At 44.7% G+C, this 15,193-nt stretch overlaps 2 protein-coding genes across 7 annotated transcripts in view; both read right to left on the bottom strand.

Moving 5' to 3' along the window:
• Positions 1–15,193, bottom strand: part of LOC118120114 (abl interactor 2-like) — an 882,953-nt gene that overhangs the window by 283,769 nt on the left and 583,991 nt on the right. The gene's annotated exons all lie outside the window — the stretch shown is intronic.
• The window catches only part of ttn.2 (titin, tandem duplicate 2), a 181,170-nt gene that overhangs the window by 123,974 nt on the left and 42,003 nt on the right, over positions 1–15,193 (bottom strand). The window contains 26 exon segments of the mRNA XM_047342567.1: positions 262–549; positions 847–1,125; positions 1,430–1,711; positions 2,156–2,434; positions 2,571–2,858; positions 3,606–3,884; positions 3,979–4,260; positions 4,359–4,637; positions 6,366–6,647; positions 6,929–7,207; positions 7,291–7,578; positions 7,664–7,942; positions 8,031–8,309; positions 8,394–8,672; positions 9,236–9,517; positions 10,070–10,348; positions 10,428–10,715; positions 10,806–11,084; positions 11,737–12,015; positions 12,106–12,384; positions 12,746–13,027; positions 13,131–13,409; positions 13,514–13,801; positions 14,091–14,369; positions 14,487–14,768; positions 14,851–15,129. Of these exon segments, the coding sequence (XP_047198523.1) occupies positions 262–549; positions 847–1,125; positions 1,430–1,711; positions 2,156–2,434; positions 2,571–2,858; positions 3,606–3,884; positions 3,979–4,260; positions 4,359–4,637; positions 6,366–6,647; positions 6,929–7,207; positions 7,291–7,578; positions 7,664–7,942; positions 8,031–8,309; positions 8,394–8,672; positions 9,236–9,517; positions 10,070–10,348; positions 10,428–10,715; positions 10,806–11,084; positions 11,737–12,015; positions 12,106–12,384; positions 12,746–13,027; positions 13,131–13,409; positions 13,514–13,801; positions 14,091–14,369; positions 14,487–14,768; positions 14,851–15,129 (7,317 nt within the window).

The following is a 15,193-nucleotide window of genomic DNA, read 5'->3' as shown; positions in this document are numbered from 1 at the left end:
TCGTCCATCATTATTCAGTCTGTAGTCAGAGGTTCTGCACCTCTGGCTCGTGACCCCACACAGGTTCAAATCCCAAGCAGACGAGGTCGGGACGTTTGATGGTGTCAATCGAAGAACCAGTTTTATTTAATTGATGTTAAAATAAAGCTGAACTAAAATCAGTTTTATTAATTGAGGTTAAGGTTATTCAAACTGAAAGAAGAATGTTTGTTAGTGTTTGAGATCAGAACCATTCAACCAATCAGCTCTGTCTCCACTGACCTTGCAGGGTGAGCTTGGCTCTGCAGGAGGCCGAGCCCACGCTGTTGTTGGCCACGCAGGTGTACTCGCCAGAGTGCCTCATCTCACTGTGCTCAATCTGCAGCACGGCCGTGTTGTCATCGTACAGCATAGAGAAGTCGTTTCCGTGCGTCAGAGGCTCGCCGTCTTTCAGCCACGACACGTCGATGGGTGACGAGCCGGCGACACGGCACTCGAACCTGACAGGCAGACCCTCCGTCTGCTGCAGGCTGGTGATCTTCTTGGGGAAGGTCGGCGGCGTTTTGGCCTCTAGAGGAGGAGCAGACGTGACAGTGAAATGTAACTAAGTACATTTAATCAAGTACTTAAGTAAAAACATGAAGTGTAATATCAAACACACATGTAAATGTACAACAGGTGATTTTTAAAATATGATGCTGAATAAAGAACAGGTTTTATATTTATTCATTCATTTATTTATTTCATCTTTATTTTTGAAATGGAATGTGTTAAATATATACAACTTACTTGACAATTCATATTGTTCATTTTACAAATGAGCAGGTTGTTATTTTGAGATTAAAATATGTAAATCAGATGTTTCACCTTGAACGTTGAGTCTGCAGGTGGAGGAGGCGGAGCCGATGCGATTCTCCGCCTTGCAGCTGTATTCTCCGATGTCGGCCTTGGTGGCTTTGCTGAGCTTCAGGTGGGCGACGCCCTTCGAGTACTCCAACTTACAGGTGGGGCTGGACCGCACTTTACCGTCAGCCTTGAACCACGACACTTTGATCTCGGGAGTTCCCGCCACCTGACACTTGAGACACACGGCGTCCCCGGCGGTCACCTCCATGGGCTCCAGAGACTCCACAAAGTACGGTGGCTCTGCAGTGACAAACACAAACCATCAAAATCAACCAGAAAAATGACACCTGCTTCTTTTAAGCTGGTAACCAATCAGAGCTGAGAACACACCCACTCCTCCAATCAAGTTTCTGTTTTCATTCAGGGCAAGAGGAGAGGATCCGATGATTGAGCTAAGCTAAGCTAATTAGGAGCTGCTAACGATCCCATAGAGATCCAGTGACTGAGCTAAGCTAAGCTAATTAGGAGCTGCTAACGATCCCATAGAGATCCAGTGACTGAGCTAAGCTAAGTCTCTGACAAACAGTTGAGAGGGGGAGCTCACCGAGAATAGAGACGGCCGCCTCACATGTGTCGTCTCCGGCATCGTTGGACACTCGGCAGCTGTACCGTCCTGCCGCCTCCTTGTCGTCGGTACTGAGACACTCCAGGATGCAGGAGCTCTCCGTCGTGGTGATGTTGTGTTTGTAGGAAGCAAAGATTTGCTGTCCGTCTTTGTACCAGCTCACCGTGATCTTTGGTGTTCCGGTGTACGTGCACTCCAGAGTTAACGGTTTCCCCTTCTCCACCGCCACGTCCTTCAGCTTCTTGGAGAAGGCGGCGGGTTCTGAGGAACGAAGAGTAAACACAGCGACTGATGGTTTTAAATCTGAGGTCAGTGTTTCTAGTAAAATACTTGACTGGTTAAAAATCTGTGTTTTCTGATGTAAATGTACAATTATGTTGATTTCTCATTCTGAGAGGTGTTGACTTTCTAAATTTAAATTCTATATATTTGTTTATATTTGTGTTTATGTTAAACTGTAAAATAGCAAACATCATTTACATTTCTTTGTCATAAGGGTTTTCTACATAAACATACTGTATCAGGTGATGAATCGGTATTGAAACTTTTTAACTTCCAAATATCTGTATCAAACTGCCCGGAAAAAATGTGTAACTTGCAGTTTTATTGTTTTACTGTGTTGTTGTTTTACTTTGTTCCTCTGACGGAATGAGCTTCAGTCTGTATTTCTACACGACGGCTGAAAGAATGTCAAACATGTCTGACCTTTGACCGTGAGATTAACTGGACAGCTTTCCTTCCCGGCGTCGTTGGTGATCTGACACGTGTACTCGCCAGCGTGAGATCTGTCCACGTTGAAAAGCTCCAGAACCACCTGGTTATCCTTCAAGGAGAAATCACAGCCTCGTCCCGCCAGGATCTCTTTGGCTCCTCTGAACCACTGTAGTTTGAGCGGCGCGCTGCCTTTAACCATCGCTGAGATCGTCACATTAGAGCCCGGCATGGCCTCCACCGGCTGAGGTGCCACCACAAAGGACGGAGGTTCTGAGAACAGAGATCGAACATGGAGGAGGCCGCATACTATTTATATATATATATATTCTTTCACATCAAAGGATTTAAACTGCTCTGGTTCATTATATTCATATTTAAATAATAAGAGACTTTGAGTATTTCTGACCTTTGACAACAAGCAACGCGCTGGTTTCACAGGATCCCGCCTTGTTGACGGCTTTACATTTATACGTTCCCGAGTCGGACAGCTTTAGCGAGGGAACCCTGAGCATGCAGCTGTTCTCACTGAAGGAAATATCATGGTTGGGTCCACTCTGAATTTCCTTGCTATCGTGGAACCAGGAGATGGTGAAAGGAGGAGAACCTGACACTTTACACTCCATCTCTCCAGCTTCTGCGACAACTGTGTTACAGTCCTTTAACGTCCTGGAGAAGGTGGGAGGAATGATCTTATCTATGAGGAGGGAAACAGGAAGTCAGTGCTGCATCAGGACAAATGTATGACTTCAATGTATTTTCATTTGCGGAGTTTGGAATGAAACCTCATTATCTCCTCAGCACTATGATGAGGGGGTGAAGTGTTTGAGTCCACAGACACTTCACCCCCCCTCCATCATAGTGCTGAGGAGATCATAGGTTTTCAGTTTTGGGTGAACTATCCCTTTAAATGTCTGGTCAGAGCAGAGATGGAGAAGAAAGAGAGGGGCGGATGTTTAACAATTATATTTTCAACTTTGAAGACTTAGTTGAGGATGTTTGAGGTTTTTACAGTAACCCTGTGAATTCAGATTGGATTTGATCCAATACGCTGATATTATGTCAACGTGAAAAATGAACTGTCTGGTCAGATAAGAAATATTGTGTTGAAAATAAAAATACCAAACAATGGCACAGTAAACATTTTTAGTTGGTATATTAGGAAAAATCAAAAGCATCGAGGGTCATTACGTCTGTTGACTGATTTTCAAACCAGCAGATTTCTCAGTTAAACCTGAAATGTCAGTTTTAGTCTTTTGCTGTTTTAAAAAATGTAAATATTGAAAATTGTTGCATTTGTTGAAGAAAACCTTCTCAAAGAATCTAAAAAGATATCGACAGACATTTTGTTCCCACTCCTCCAGAATCTTATTGTCACGAACTTGAATATTAAAAAAATATCTCACTCTACTCATCAAAGCCCAAGTTCAGAGAAAACACCAACCTAAGACGGTGAGATTAATTTTGCTCAGGTCCTTCCCGACCTCGTTCATGACCTCAAACGTATATTCTCCAGAGTCGAGTTTCTCAGCAGAAAGAACGTTCAGGCTGGAAATCATCCGGGAGAATGAGATCTTGTATTTCCTCCCAGAGGCCAGCTCCACGCCGTCCTTGAACCACTTGGGGACGAGCTCTGGGGTTCCACGCACTTTGACCTCGAGGGCGGCGATATCTCCTGCCGTCACACTCAGAGAGTCGGGCTTATCCACGATCATAGCCGGTTCTGGAATCGACAGAGAAGGAGCAGAACATGTTTTTAATCAAACCTGCAGGGGGAGACAACTGCAAGAGAAAGAGAGAATTATATGTTTACAAACCTAGAACAGTCAAGTTAGCGAAACACTCCACACTCCCAGCATCATTTCTGAGTTGGCAGCTGTATTTGCCTGCCGTAGTTGCATCGGCCTTAAACACTTTAAGAGCGACCTGGTTGTTCTCAAAGGTGATTTTCCTGTTGTCACCGTCCCTGAGAATGTGATCCTTGTCTTGAACCCAGGACACAGTAATGGGTTCAGAGCCTTTAACAGTGGCCACAAGGGTCACCTCCTCTCCCAGTATCACTGTCATGTTTGACAGTTTCTTCAAGAACGACGGAGGCTCTGAAGAGAGGAGAAAAACATCGGGGGAAAGTCAGCAAGGTGACAAATGTAACTGAAACTAATGATTTTCATTTGAGATCATCGCAATTTCTACTGACCTCTGAGTTTAACTGACATCTGGCAGGTGTCACTTCCTACACTGTTTGACACTTTGCACTCATATTGGCCGGCATCTGAGGCGTCTATCCCAATGACATGCAGCGTGGCTGAGCTGCCCTCGCTCACCATCTTATATTTCCTGCTCTCCATCAGAGGCTTCCTGTCTTTGAACCAGGTGATCTGGAACGGAGCTGTACCACTCATCTCGCAGTACAGACTCACGTCCTTACCCTTCAGCCCTTCAACAGGCTCAGGGACTTTGACAAAAGATGGGGCATCTACAAAAAGATCAGCAAACTGTTAATGAGGCAAAGGGATCCATGACGAAATCTTAAAGCTGAGACCCGTAACACTTCACGTTTTCACGAATCAGTTTTGTTGGCGGGAGGTTGTTGGAACAACAGTCCAGTTGAAACTACAATCAAGATGTTGTTGAAGATGGTTTGAACTACAACTAAGATGTTGTGGAAGATGGTTGGGACGAGAGCTAAGGTGTTGTGGAAGATGGTTGGGACGAGAGCTAAGGTGTTGTGGAAGATGGTTGGGACGAGAGCTAAGATGTTGTGGAAGATGGTTGGGACGAGAGCTAAGGTGTTGTGGAAGATGGTTGGGACGAGAGCTAAGGTGTTGTGGAAGATGGTTGGGACGAGAGCTAAGATGTTGTGGAAGATGGTTGGGACGAGAGCTAAGATGTTGTGGAAGATGGTTGGGACGAGAGCTAAGATGTTGTGGAAGATGGTTGGGACGAGAGCTAAGATGTTGTGGAAGATGGTTGGGACGAGAGCTAAGATGTTGTGGAAGATGGTTGGGACGAGAGCTAAGGTGTTGTGGAAGATGGTTGGGACGAGAGCTAAGATGTTGTGGAAGATGGTTGGGACGAGAGCTAAGATGTTGTGGAAGATGGTTGGGACGAGAGCTAAGATGTTGTGGAAGATGGTTGGGACGAGAGCTAAGATGTTGTGGCAGATGGTTGGGACGAGAGCTAAGATGTTGTGGAAGATGGTTGGGACGAGAGCTAAGATGTTGTGGAAGATGGTTGGGACGAGAGCTAAGGTGTTGTGGAAGATGGTTGGGACGAGAGCTAAGATGTTGTGGAAGATGGTTGGGACGAGAGCTAAGGTGTTGTGGAAGATGGTTGGGACGAGAGCTAAGATGTTGTGGAAGATGGTTGGGACGAGAGCTAAGGTGTTGTGGAAGATGGTTGGGACGAGAGCTAAGGTGTTGTGGAAGATGGTTGGGACGAGAGCTAAGGTGTTGTGGAAGATGGTTGGGACGAGAGCTAAGGTGTTGTGGAAGATGGTTGGGACGAGAGCTAAGATGTTGTGGAAGATGGTTGGGACGAGAGCTAAGATGTTGTGGAAGATGGTTGGGACGAGAGCTAAGGTGTTGTGGAAGATGGTTGGGACGAGAGCTAAGATGTTGTGGAAGATGGTTGGGACGAGAGCTAAGGTGTTGTGGAAGATGGTTGGGACGAGAGCTAAGGTGTTGTGGAAGATGGTTGGGACGAGAGCTAAGATGTTGTTGAAGATGGTTGGGACGAGAGCTAAGGTGTTGTGGAAGATGGTTGGGACGAGAGCTAAGGTGTTGTGGAAGATGGTTGGGACGAGAGCTAAGATGTTGTGGCAGATGTTTGGGACGAGAGCTAAGGTGTTGTGGAAGATGGTTGGGACGAGAGCTAAGATGTTGTGGAAGATGTTTGGGACGAGAGCTAAGGTGTTGTGGAAGATGGTTGGGACGAGAGCTAAGATGACAGAATTGATTTTGGGTTTGAACAGTCGACAGTTGCTGAGGTGTTGTCGAAAAGTATGTATCGTCATATGTTGTTACTCTTGCACTGATTTTGCAAAGACAAAGTTTGCAAAAAATCTCTCGAGTCGAGGTCTTTAACGATGGAGCCTTTCCAAATGTTACGGACATCAGCTTTAAGCAATAACACAAGAACCGACTGACACAGCCGGTGCATCAGAGTCATGAATAAATGACCATTATGAATCAGTGAGGCTGACCTTTAACAGTAAGTGTGCTGCTGCAGCTCACACTGCCAGCATCATTCTGAGCTTCACAGGTGTAAACTCCATCATCATCAAAGCTGGCGGACAGCAGTTCCAGGACTGCGACTGAGTCAACAAACGATGTCCTGAAGTTGCCCCCGTCTGTGACCTTGGTGTCGTGTTTGTACCAGGTCACTTTCAGAGGAGCTGTGCCACTGACTTTACACTCCAGGCGGAGGGAATCGCTCTGCTTCACAAACTTAGTGGCAGGGAGCTTCAGCACAAACTCAGGTGGTTCTGTAATGCCAAAGTACAGACATGTTAGCTGCTGTTGTGACAGGCAGGATGTCAGCTGACAATGATGGGTTAGCAGCAGACGCAGGATGGTTGTGTCAAATACAAACGCAACACAAATGGAACAAATAGTTGTTGAAAAGCTTCAGCAGCAAAATAGCTTCTAATCAAAACATGAACGTTCTGCGAAGCTGAGAAAACGTGACAGAATCACTGGTTTTATCCAGTGAAGCGGATGAAATGAAAACAGCCACAAGAATTGAATTAAAAGACGAGAATCCAACCTTTGACTGTCAGGTCGGCACTACACTGTATAGAGCCAGCGTCGTTACTGACTTGACAGCAGTACACTCCACTCTGGGCGACACCCACTGAATAGAGCTCTAAGAAGCAACACGTCGCCTCCAGCCCAGTGAAACACGTGGGCCCGGTCATGAGCTCCGAGTCGTCTTTGAACCATTTCACAGTGAACGGAGGAGTTCCTTTAAAAGAGCTTTTAAAGCGTACAGTGGAGTTGGGTAGAGCTGCCTGGGACTCGGGCAGTGTCGTGAAGCTCGGAGGTTCTGAAGAAAACGAGACGGAGCAGGGTGAAGAGACAGTCACATTTTGGTTAAATGACCAATCACACTGGAGATCACGTTCTAACCTTTGACCAAGAGCGAGGCACTGCTCTGACAGCTTCCTGCTGGATTGGTCAGTTTACAAGAGTAAGATCCTGCGTCGGATCTCTCCAGCTGCTCGATCTCGATAGACACAGCGTTGTCCTGCTGAATGAGTTTGTGTTTTACACCACTGGAGATTTTGGCCCCGTCTTTCTGCCACTCTACGCAGATCGGGAGGGAGCCGGAGATTTTGCAACATATCTGAACAAAGGAGCCCAGGATCTCTTGCATGTCTACCAGCGGTTTGATGAAGCTTGGAGGAATTACTTGCTCTGTTCCCAAGAGAGAAGGTTCATAATTACACTGTGTTCAACGTGTCTAAATGTACCTCAGGTATTGTACGATTTTTACACCGACCTAGTACGATCACTCGGACTTTGCAGGAGCAGGTACTGATGTGGTTCGACACCTGGAAGAAGTATTCTCCTTCGTCCTCTTTGTGAGCCGCCTGAAGCTTTAAGCTACTCGTGTTGTTCTCAAAGCTCAGTTTATGCTGCCTGATGGACTGAAGCTCTTTACCATCTTTCATCCATTTCACTTTGAGCTCAGGGGAACCTGTTACTTTACAGTCCAGACTGACTGGATCTCCAGCTGTGACCTTTATCACCTCTGGTTTCTCTGTGATCTGAGGAGGCTCTACAAGGCAAAGGAAAGTCAAACATTCATTTAGCGTCTGAGCGACACATTAGCACCATGTAAACATTGGTGATCAGTTAAGGTGTACCTTGCACTGTGAGGGCAGCAAAGCATCTATCCTGCCCAGCCTCGTTGACCACCTGACAGGTGTATCTCCCACTGTGAGTGGCCTCACAGGCAGGAATCCTAAGAGTGGCCACATTGTTCTCAAATGTTCTCTCAATCTTTGGATCTTCCAAAATCCAGCTCTCATCTTTCTGCCATTGTACAGAGAGAGTCGGAGAACCCTGCACGACACACTGAAACTCTGCCATTTTACCCAAGACAGTGGCGCTGTTCTCAATCCTCCTGGTAAATGTTGGTGGTTCTATTCGAGAAAACCAGTGAAATGTTAATTAAACAATCAATCATCACCTCAAAAGATAAAAATGTGATCTCTGATCGGACCGACCTTTGAGCTTTAGCGTTGTCTTACAGGTACAGCTGCCCACCTCGTTAGCAACAGTACAGTGATATTCACCCACATCAACAGCTTCACATTTGTGCACCTCTAGACCCACAGTGCCGTTCATCTGTGAGAAGCCATGTTTGGCGCTGGGTTTGATCTCCTTTGCATCTTTGTGCCACGAGATTTCAAATGGACCCGTCCCAGAAACCTGACTCTCAAAACAGGCACTGGAGCCTTTCACTACTTCGACTGGAGTCAGCTCTCTAACGAATGATGGCGGTTCTGAGATGAGAGAAAAACAGTCACCGGACTTTACTCACTTCCTTCATTTCTTAATATATTATGAACCAGACTTTTCTTTACATTTCTTTCTAGAGGTTTCCCATAGAAATAAATCTAAGACAAATGTCCACTATAATGGTATCCATTACGATGGTTAGGTTGCCAGTATATACAGGATTCACTTGTTTTAAGTTGTAGTTCTCAAGTTGAAATAATCTTTAAAATTCCGTAAACTTTACACAAGAGGACATATTCCATTCATCTTCAGGTTGAACTGTGAAATGTTCAGAAAACATGGGTTTTCTCAGATTGTCTCTTTTCAGCCTCTGTCGCAATCACTTTGTTTTAGCTCGCTCTGATTGGTCAGCTGGTTCCAATTGCAGATTCAAACTTACACACTAGATGAAAAATACATCATATGTTTCCTTTAAAACTAAAAACTGAAATGAAGTGCACAATGTAGGAAAGACGGCCTCCTAGGGTTTTTTTGGGAAACCTCTGCTTTAAATCCTTTGTTCTTTAAACACTGTGCAATGATCATCATGTCCTCTGACACAACTGACCTTTGACCTTGAGCTCCATGCTGCAGCTCTCGCTGCCGGCCTCATTACGAGCCTCACAGTAGTAAATCCCACTGTCTTTGCTCTCAGGCCCACAGACTTCCAGAGCGGCCACAGAGTTAGTGAAGGTGATCTTGAACCGATCACTGGGGATGATCTCCGAACCTTCCTTGAACCAGCAGATGTCTATCTCAGGTGTGCCGGCCACATGACACTCAAAGACTTTACTCTGACCGAGACGGACCACGGACACACGGGCCGGAGTCCGGACAAACGTAGGAGGCTCTAGAGTATAAAATAAGATGATTGATGTCACCGTGAGAAAGATGATGAGAAAATCTTTGATCTCTATAAAGTTGAAAGTGTTTAAGTTTCCATCCAAATGTTTCTCAGACTTTAAACACATCAGAGTGTTTCCAGAACCTCTTGCTGCTTTCATGTTTCTTTGATTCTCTGGATCATTGTATTTCTACAAAGTGTTTTCACTCTGTTAACGAACCGTATCATGGTTCAGTTTGATCCAGACCCAGACCACTTCTTTTGGTCAGATTAAATGTTGGTCCCTAGTCTGGACTGTGGTCAGAGGAACCTTTCACACCAGATACTTTGGATCAGACTAAACGGAGAAGACTGGAGGTCTGGAGGAAATCGAGTCCGTCTCTGATTAAGTCCTATGAGCACGTTCAAGAGTTTGAAATTCATGCTCTATCAAGAAGTGGAGGATCAGTGTGACGCCAAAGGAAAGACACTCATTTAAATTCAAGATGCACTAAAGCACATAAGAACATATGGATGGAAACATACTTATTAACTCAGTGTCACACAAAGACCATTGACCTTTGACAAAGAGTGTCGTCTGACATGAAGTGGAGCCGACGTCGTTCTGTATCTCACACACATATTCTCCAGAATCGGCGGTTTTAGCAAAGAAAAGCTCCAATGAGCTGCAGGTGTTGTCTTTGGTCACGGAGCAGCCGGCACTGGACAAAATCTCCTTCTTGTTTTTGAACCATTTGATGGTTAGTGGCGGCGTGCCAGAGAGCAGAACGTTAAACTGGACCTTTGAGCCCGGCAACACGTTCATGGACTCAGGCTTTTCAAGAATACACGGAGGTTCTGGAAGAGAAAGAACAAACCTAGTGAAATCTACAGATCTTCCAACGGTTCGTTTTGTGTCTTTACTGCAAAAACAAACCTTTAACAAATAAGATCCCAGAGCACTGGACCGTTCCTGCTTTGTTTTTGGCAATGCAGGTGTAGCTGCCGCTATCTTTAGCATCAAGATTAGAGATTTCCAGAAAAGCAACATTCTCAAAGAACGTGCATTTTTGTTTGTCATCAGTCTGGATCTCATTCTTGTCTTTGTACCACTGGATGGTTATTGGCAGCGAGCCAGACACAAGACATTCCAGATGAGCAAATGATCCTTTGATTCCTTCTGTCTGCTTCAGTTTTCTTGTGAAAGACGGTGGAATTATTTGATCTAACATTGGTAAAAGACAAAAGAGGTGAGAAACAATGTTCGAAGTAAAATGAAAATAAACAAATATTAGCTTTCACATAAACAACTGACCAAGAACAGTGAGCGTGGCTTCGCAAGAACTTTGGCCGACGTCATTTGAAACCTCGAAGGCGTATTCACCACTGTCACTTTTCTCGGTTTTTATAATCTTGAGCACAGAGCTGGTGTCCGTGCTCTGAACTTTAAATCGCTGGCCTGACGTCATCTCTTTTCCAGCTTTCAGCCATCGGGCCTTCAGGGGTTTTGTGCCTGAGAATCTGGCCTCGAGCGTGGCTGGATCCCCCTGAGTCACACTGATAGACTTCACCTCCTCTGTGACCTGAGCTGGTTCTGAGACGTCAAGCACAACAGTCAGCAAAGAATCATTAACGGAGCGATGAGCCAAGAGCTGATGAAAGTAACAAACTGAAGTGAAGATCCATTTGGGCTTTATCAACTCAAAAGGTCAGAACATTTAAATAGTTATTTCCAGTAAATGCTCAGAGGTAAATCCATCACGTGGGTCATTTGGTGTCAGATCCTCACGTCTGTGGGCCGTACCGTCAAAGACATCAAGTCGGTGCTGATATGCTCACGAGATGATTATTGTCATTAAGGGAGATATGGCCTGACACAGTTTGAACTTTTTGGGGGAATCATGTGATCAAATCAGCCTGAAAATGTCCTTAATATCTGTGATGGTGTGAAAACTATGATTTGACAGAGGATGACTCTCATGAAAGGGACCAATGACAAATTCCCTGGAGGATGAAAAGTAAAGGAAGTCGAGCTTTAACTTATTCTTGTCATGTGCATGTACAGTATGACACATGTGTTAATTAGATGGAAATGATTGGCAGGTGCCAATAAAGAATAGAATGGAACCTCCTTCAGTTTACCACTTTAAAATGACTTAACTTCATGAGTTGATAAAGATCCCCTGAACACACTCTTGGAAAAATTCAAACTGAATAATTTTACAGCTTCACAGTATCTAACCAACCTTTGACAGTCAACACAGCGGAGCACGTCTGGCTGCCGGCCTGGTTCTGTGCCTGGCAGGTGTATTTGCCTCCATGTTTGCTCTGTAAGCTGGTGATGTGCAGCAGAGCGGTGTTGTTCTCATATGTAATCTGAATATATTCAGCCTCTTTGAGCTCATGGTTGTCTTTAAGCCAGGACACAGTCATGGGCTCTGAGCCCTTCAGAGTGCACTTCAAAGAAACCGTGTTCCCCACCAACAAACTGAGGTTCTCCAGCTTTTGCACAAATGATGGTGGTTCTACGAGAAAAGATTCACATTCATGTTATTGCCGTCTTTGTAAAATGTTAACCTTGTTAACTCAGACTTTATAAATCCTTCTGAACCGACCTTTGAGCGTAACTTGACAATCACAGGATGTCCTCCCCACCTCATTCTCAACAACACATTGGTACGAACCAACGTCTCCTGTCTCGACTGCCAGGACCTGCAACGCCACCAGGTCATCTTTCACAGTGATCCTGTGTCTCTTATCGTTTCGAATGGGCTTAGTATTCTTATAAAACGACACTGAGAAAGGGGCAGAACCAGAGACCTGGCTTTCCAGTATCATTTCAGAACCTTTCACCACATCTTTGGGCTCCAAGGTACGAACAAACAACGGTGGTTCTAGAAGGAAACCACAGAGGTGTGAGGACACTGGACTACACGGGTATGACATGAAGATGATGAATACAAATAATTGACTTGAGTTATATTGAGAAAATGAAAAGATTTGTTTTCTGAATTACTTCTATAGCTCTAATGACATATAACACATTCAGTTTTAACTCTACAGAGAGGCTATACCTCACTGGTCACCAGGGCAGTGTGACAACTTCACTGATTTGTCTTTACAACAAAAGAAAAGAAAAATATCTTCAGTGTCACAATAAAAGTCTTAATTTCCTGACCTTGTGATTCACTGAAAACTTAAATCAAAGGAGTTGAAGCAACAGCAGAAGAATCTTTAGACCTGAACTAAACCAACCTTTGACTGTGACCGTGCTGCTGCAACGGTCACTTCCTGCCTCGCTGGACGCTACACACACATAATCTCCACTATCCTCGACTGTGCAGGCAGCCATTTCCAGAGATGCCACTAAGTCAGTCATGGTCATTGTGTATTTATGACTGGAGCTGATCTCCATTTCATCTTTGAACCACTTGAACGTGATCACGGGGCTGCCCGTCACTTTACACTCCAGCCTGGACGAGTCCCCGCTGGTAACCAGCTTGGTTGTCTGAAGCTTCTGCACAAAGACGGGGGGTTCTGAGAGAAGAGGTCAACACTCGTTATCGGATGAAGACATAACGTTCGTATCAAAAGACGTGTTGATGACACTCGAGAATATAGAGACACAGACGACAGGCACCTTTCACAAACAGCACCGCGGTGCAGTCCACCTTTCCGGCGTCGTTGGATACTTGACATGTGTATTTAGCAGAATCACTGGGTTTCACTGAGTGAAGCGCCAATGAGCTTGAAGAAGCATCTTTCTTTATGAAACATGTGCCTCCAGTGAAAAGCTCTTTCTCCTCTGTGAACCACTTCACCACCAGAGGAGCTGTTCCAGTGAAGGCTGCTTTGAAGGAAACTGTGGTTCCTGGAACAACATCCTGGTTGTCTGGTTTCAAAGTGAACACAGGGGGCTCTGGGGGCCGTTACAAAACAAAATGTAAATTTCACATTAGCATGAAATAATTCAAGGATTATACACAACAAATTGAAGAACAACATTAGCCAAGCATTGGTAACCTTTGACATAGAGCGTGCCGCTGGTTTCTTTAAAGCCGGCTGAGTTGGTGGCTCTGCATTTGTAAACTCCAGAATCAGATTTCTCCAGTTGAGTTATTCTCAGTGTCACAGAGCTGTCTTTGAATTCAGGCTGGAATTTGGACCCAGACATGACCTCCTGGTCGTCTTTGAACCAAGATATGGTCATTGGTTGGGACCCGGACACCTTACACTCCATGGAGATGTCATTACCAACGTTACCATCGACTCTTTTCAGGGTCTTGGTGAAAGTTGGAGGCATTATCCGATCTGGTTGTTGAAGAAAGAGTATCTCATATGTTAATACAGTTTCATTCTGTTTTTAAGAAGCAGCACTGAGATGAAACCCACACTCACAAATACACTATTTTATCAAAGTTATTGCAACGTTTCAGTTTGAAGACATTGACTTGACGAATGTCTCAAAAAGACGTGAATACAGTTTGATTAAGTTTTTTACAAACCTAATCAATAAATATAGATTTTGAACTAATCTTATTTAATTATAAAACTGCATAGGTATTATAAATCATTGAAATAGCAGAGACCCAAAACTGACCTAAGACAGTGACGGAACATGTGCACTGGTCTTTCCCGACCTTATTCGACACCTCCATCTTGTACTCTGAAGTGTCGCCTTTTTCTGCCGTAAGAATCTTCATGGTGGCGACTTTGTCCTTCAGAGTCATCTTATATTTACGGCCACTGATCATCTCCTTCCCGTCTTTAAACCACTTCACTTTGAGCTCTGGGCTTCCAGAGAGCGTGCACTCCAATGTGGCTGAATCTCCTGCGGTCACACTAATGGACTCGGCAGGTTCTATGATTCTTGCAGGTTCTGGGACAAGACAAACCCGTTTGTTATTGAGATATAAGAGTGAAGACACAAGAATCTATAGAATCAAATCTGAAACTAAAATCTCTACAAGTATCTCATCATCAAATGTCATCTGACCTTGCACGGTCAACGTGGCTTCGCTTTTTTGTTGCCCCGCCTCATTCTCGGCTTGGCACGAATACTTGCCGCCATGACTGATGGCCACTGTTGTTATCAACAAGCTCGCAACATTGTTCTCAAACACCGACTTGATATTTGGATCATCGTCTCTGAGTATTTCAGAGTCTTTCATCCATTTAACAGTGATGGGTGCAGAGCCTTTAATGGTTCCCTGTAGTTTTACTGTATTTCCCAGTACTGCTGTGGCGCTCTCAACCCTCTTTGAGAAGGTTGGTGGTTCTGGAAAACACATGATTAGTTAAAACTGAATCTAAAGCACAAGATTGAACCTCAGTCCCAGTTTAATAAAACTCTTACTAACCTTTAAGTTTAGCTAAAGCCTTTGAGGTGACTTTCCCCACATCGTTAGATATGACACACTGATAATCTCCAACATCTGCACTCTCAAATGTGTGGATCTCCAGCCTTGACAAGGAATCCTGAGAGATGATTTTATATTTCTGATCGCTGGTGATGGTTTTCTTATTTTTTAACCAGCTGATTTCAAAAGGCGCCGTCCCTTTGATCTCACACTCCAGCTGTGCAGCGGCTCCCTTCACCGCCTCCACTGTCCGAAGCTCTTTTCTAATGCTTGGTGGCTCTGGGTGCCAGATAAAGTGTTTGTAGTTAATACCAAAGATTTTCTGAACTGAACAATGAGTGTA

The sequence above is a fragment of the Hippoglossus stenolepis genome, chromosome 13 (genome assembly GCF_022539355.2).
Source record: "Hippoglossus stenolepis isolate QCI-W04-F060 chromosome 13, HSTE1.2, whole genome shotgun sequence".
NCBI classification, from domain to species: Eukaryota; Metazoa; Chordata; class Actinopteri; order Pleuronectiformes; family Pleuronectidae; genus Hippoglossus; species Hippoglossus stenolepis.
Note: the sequence above shows the minus strand (reverse complement) of the source record. Positions and strands in the feature narration are given on the sequence as shown.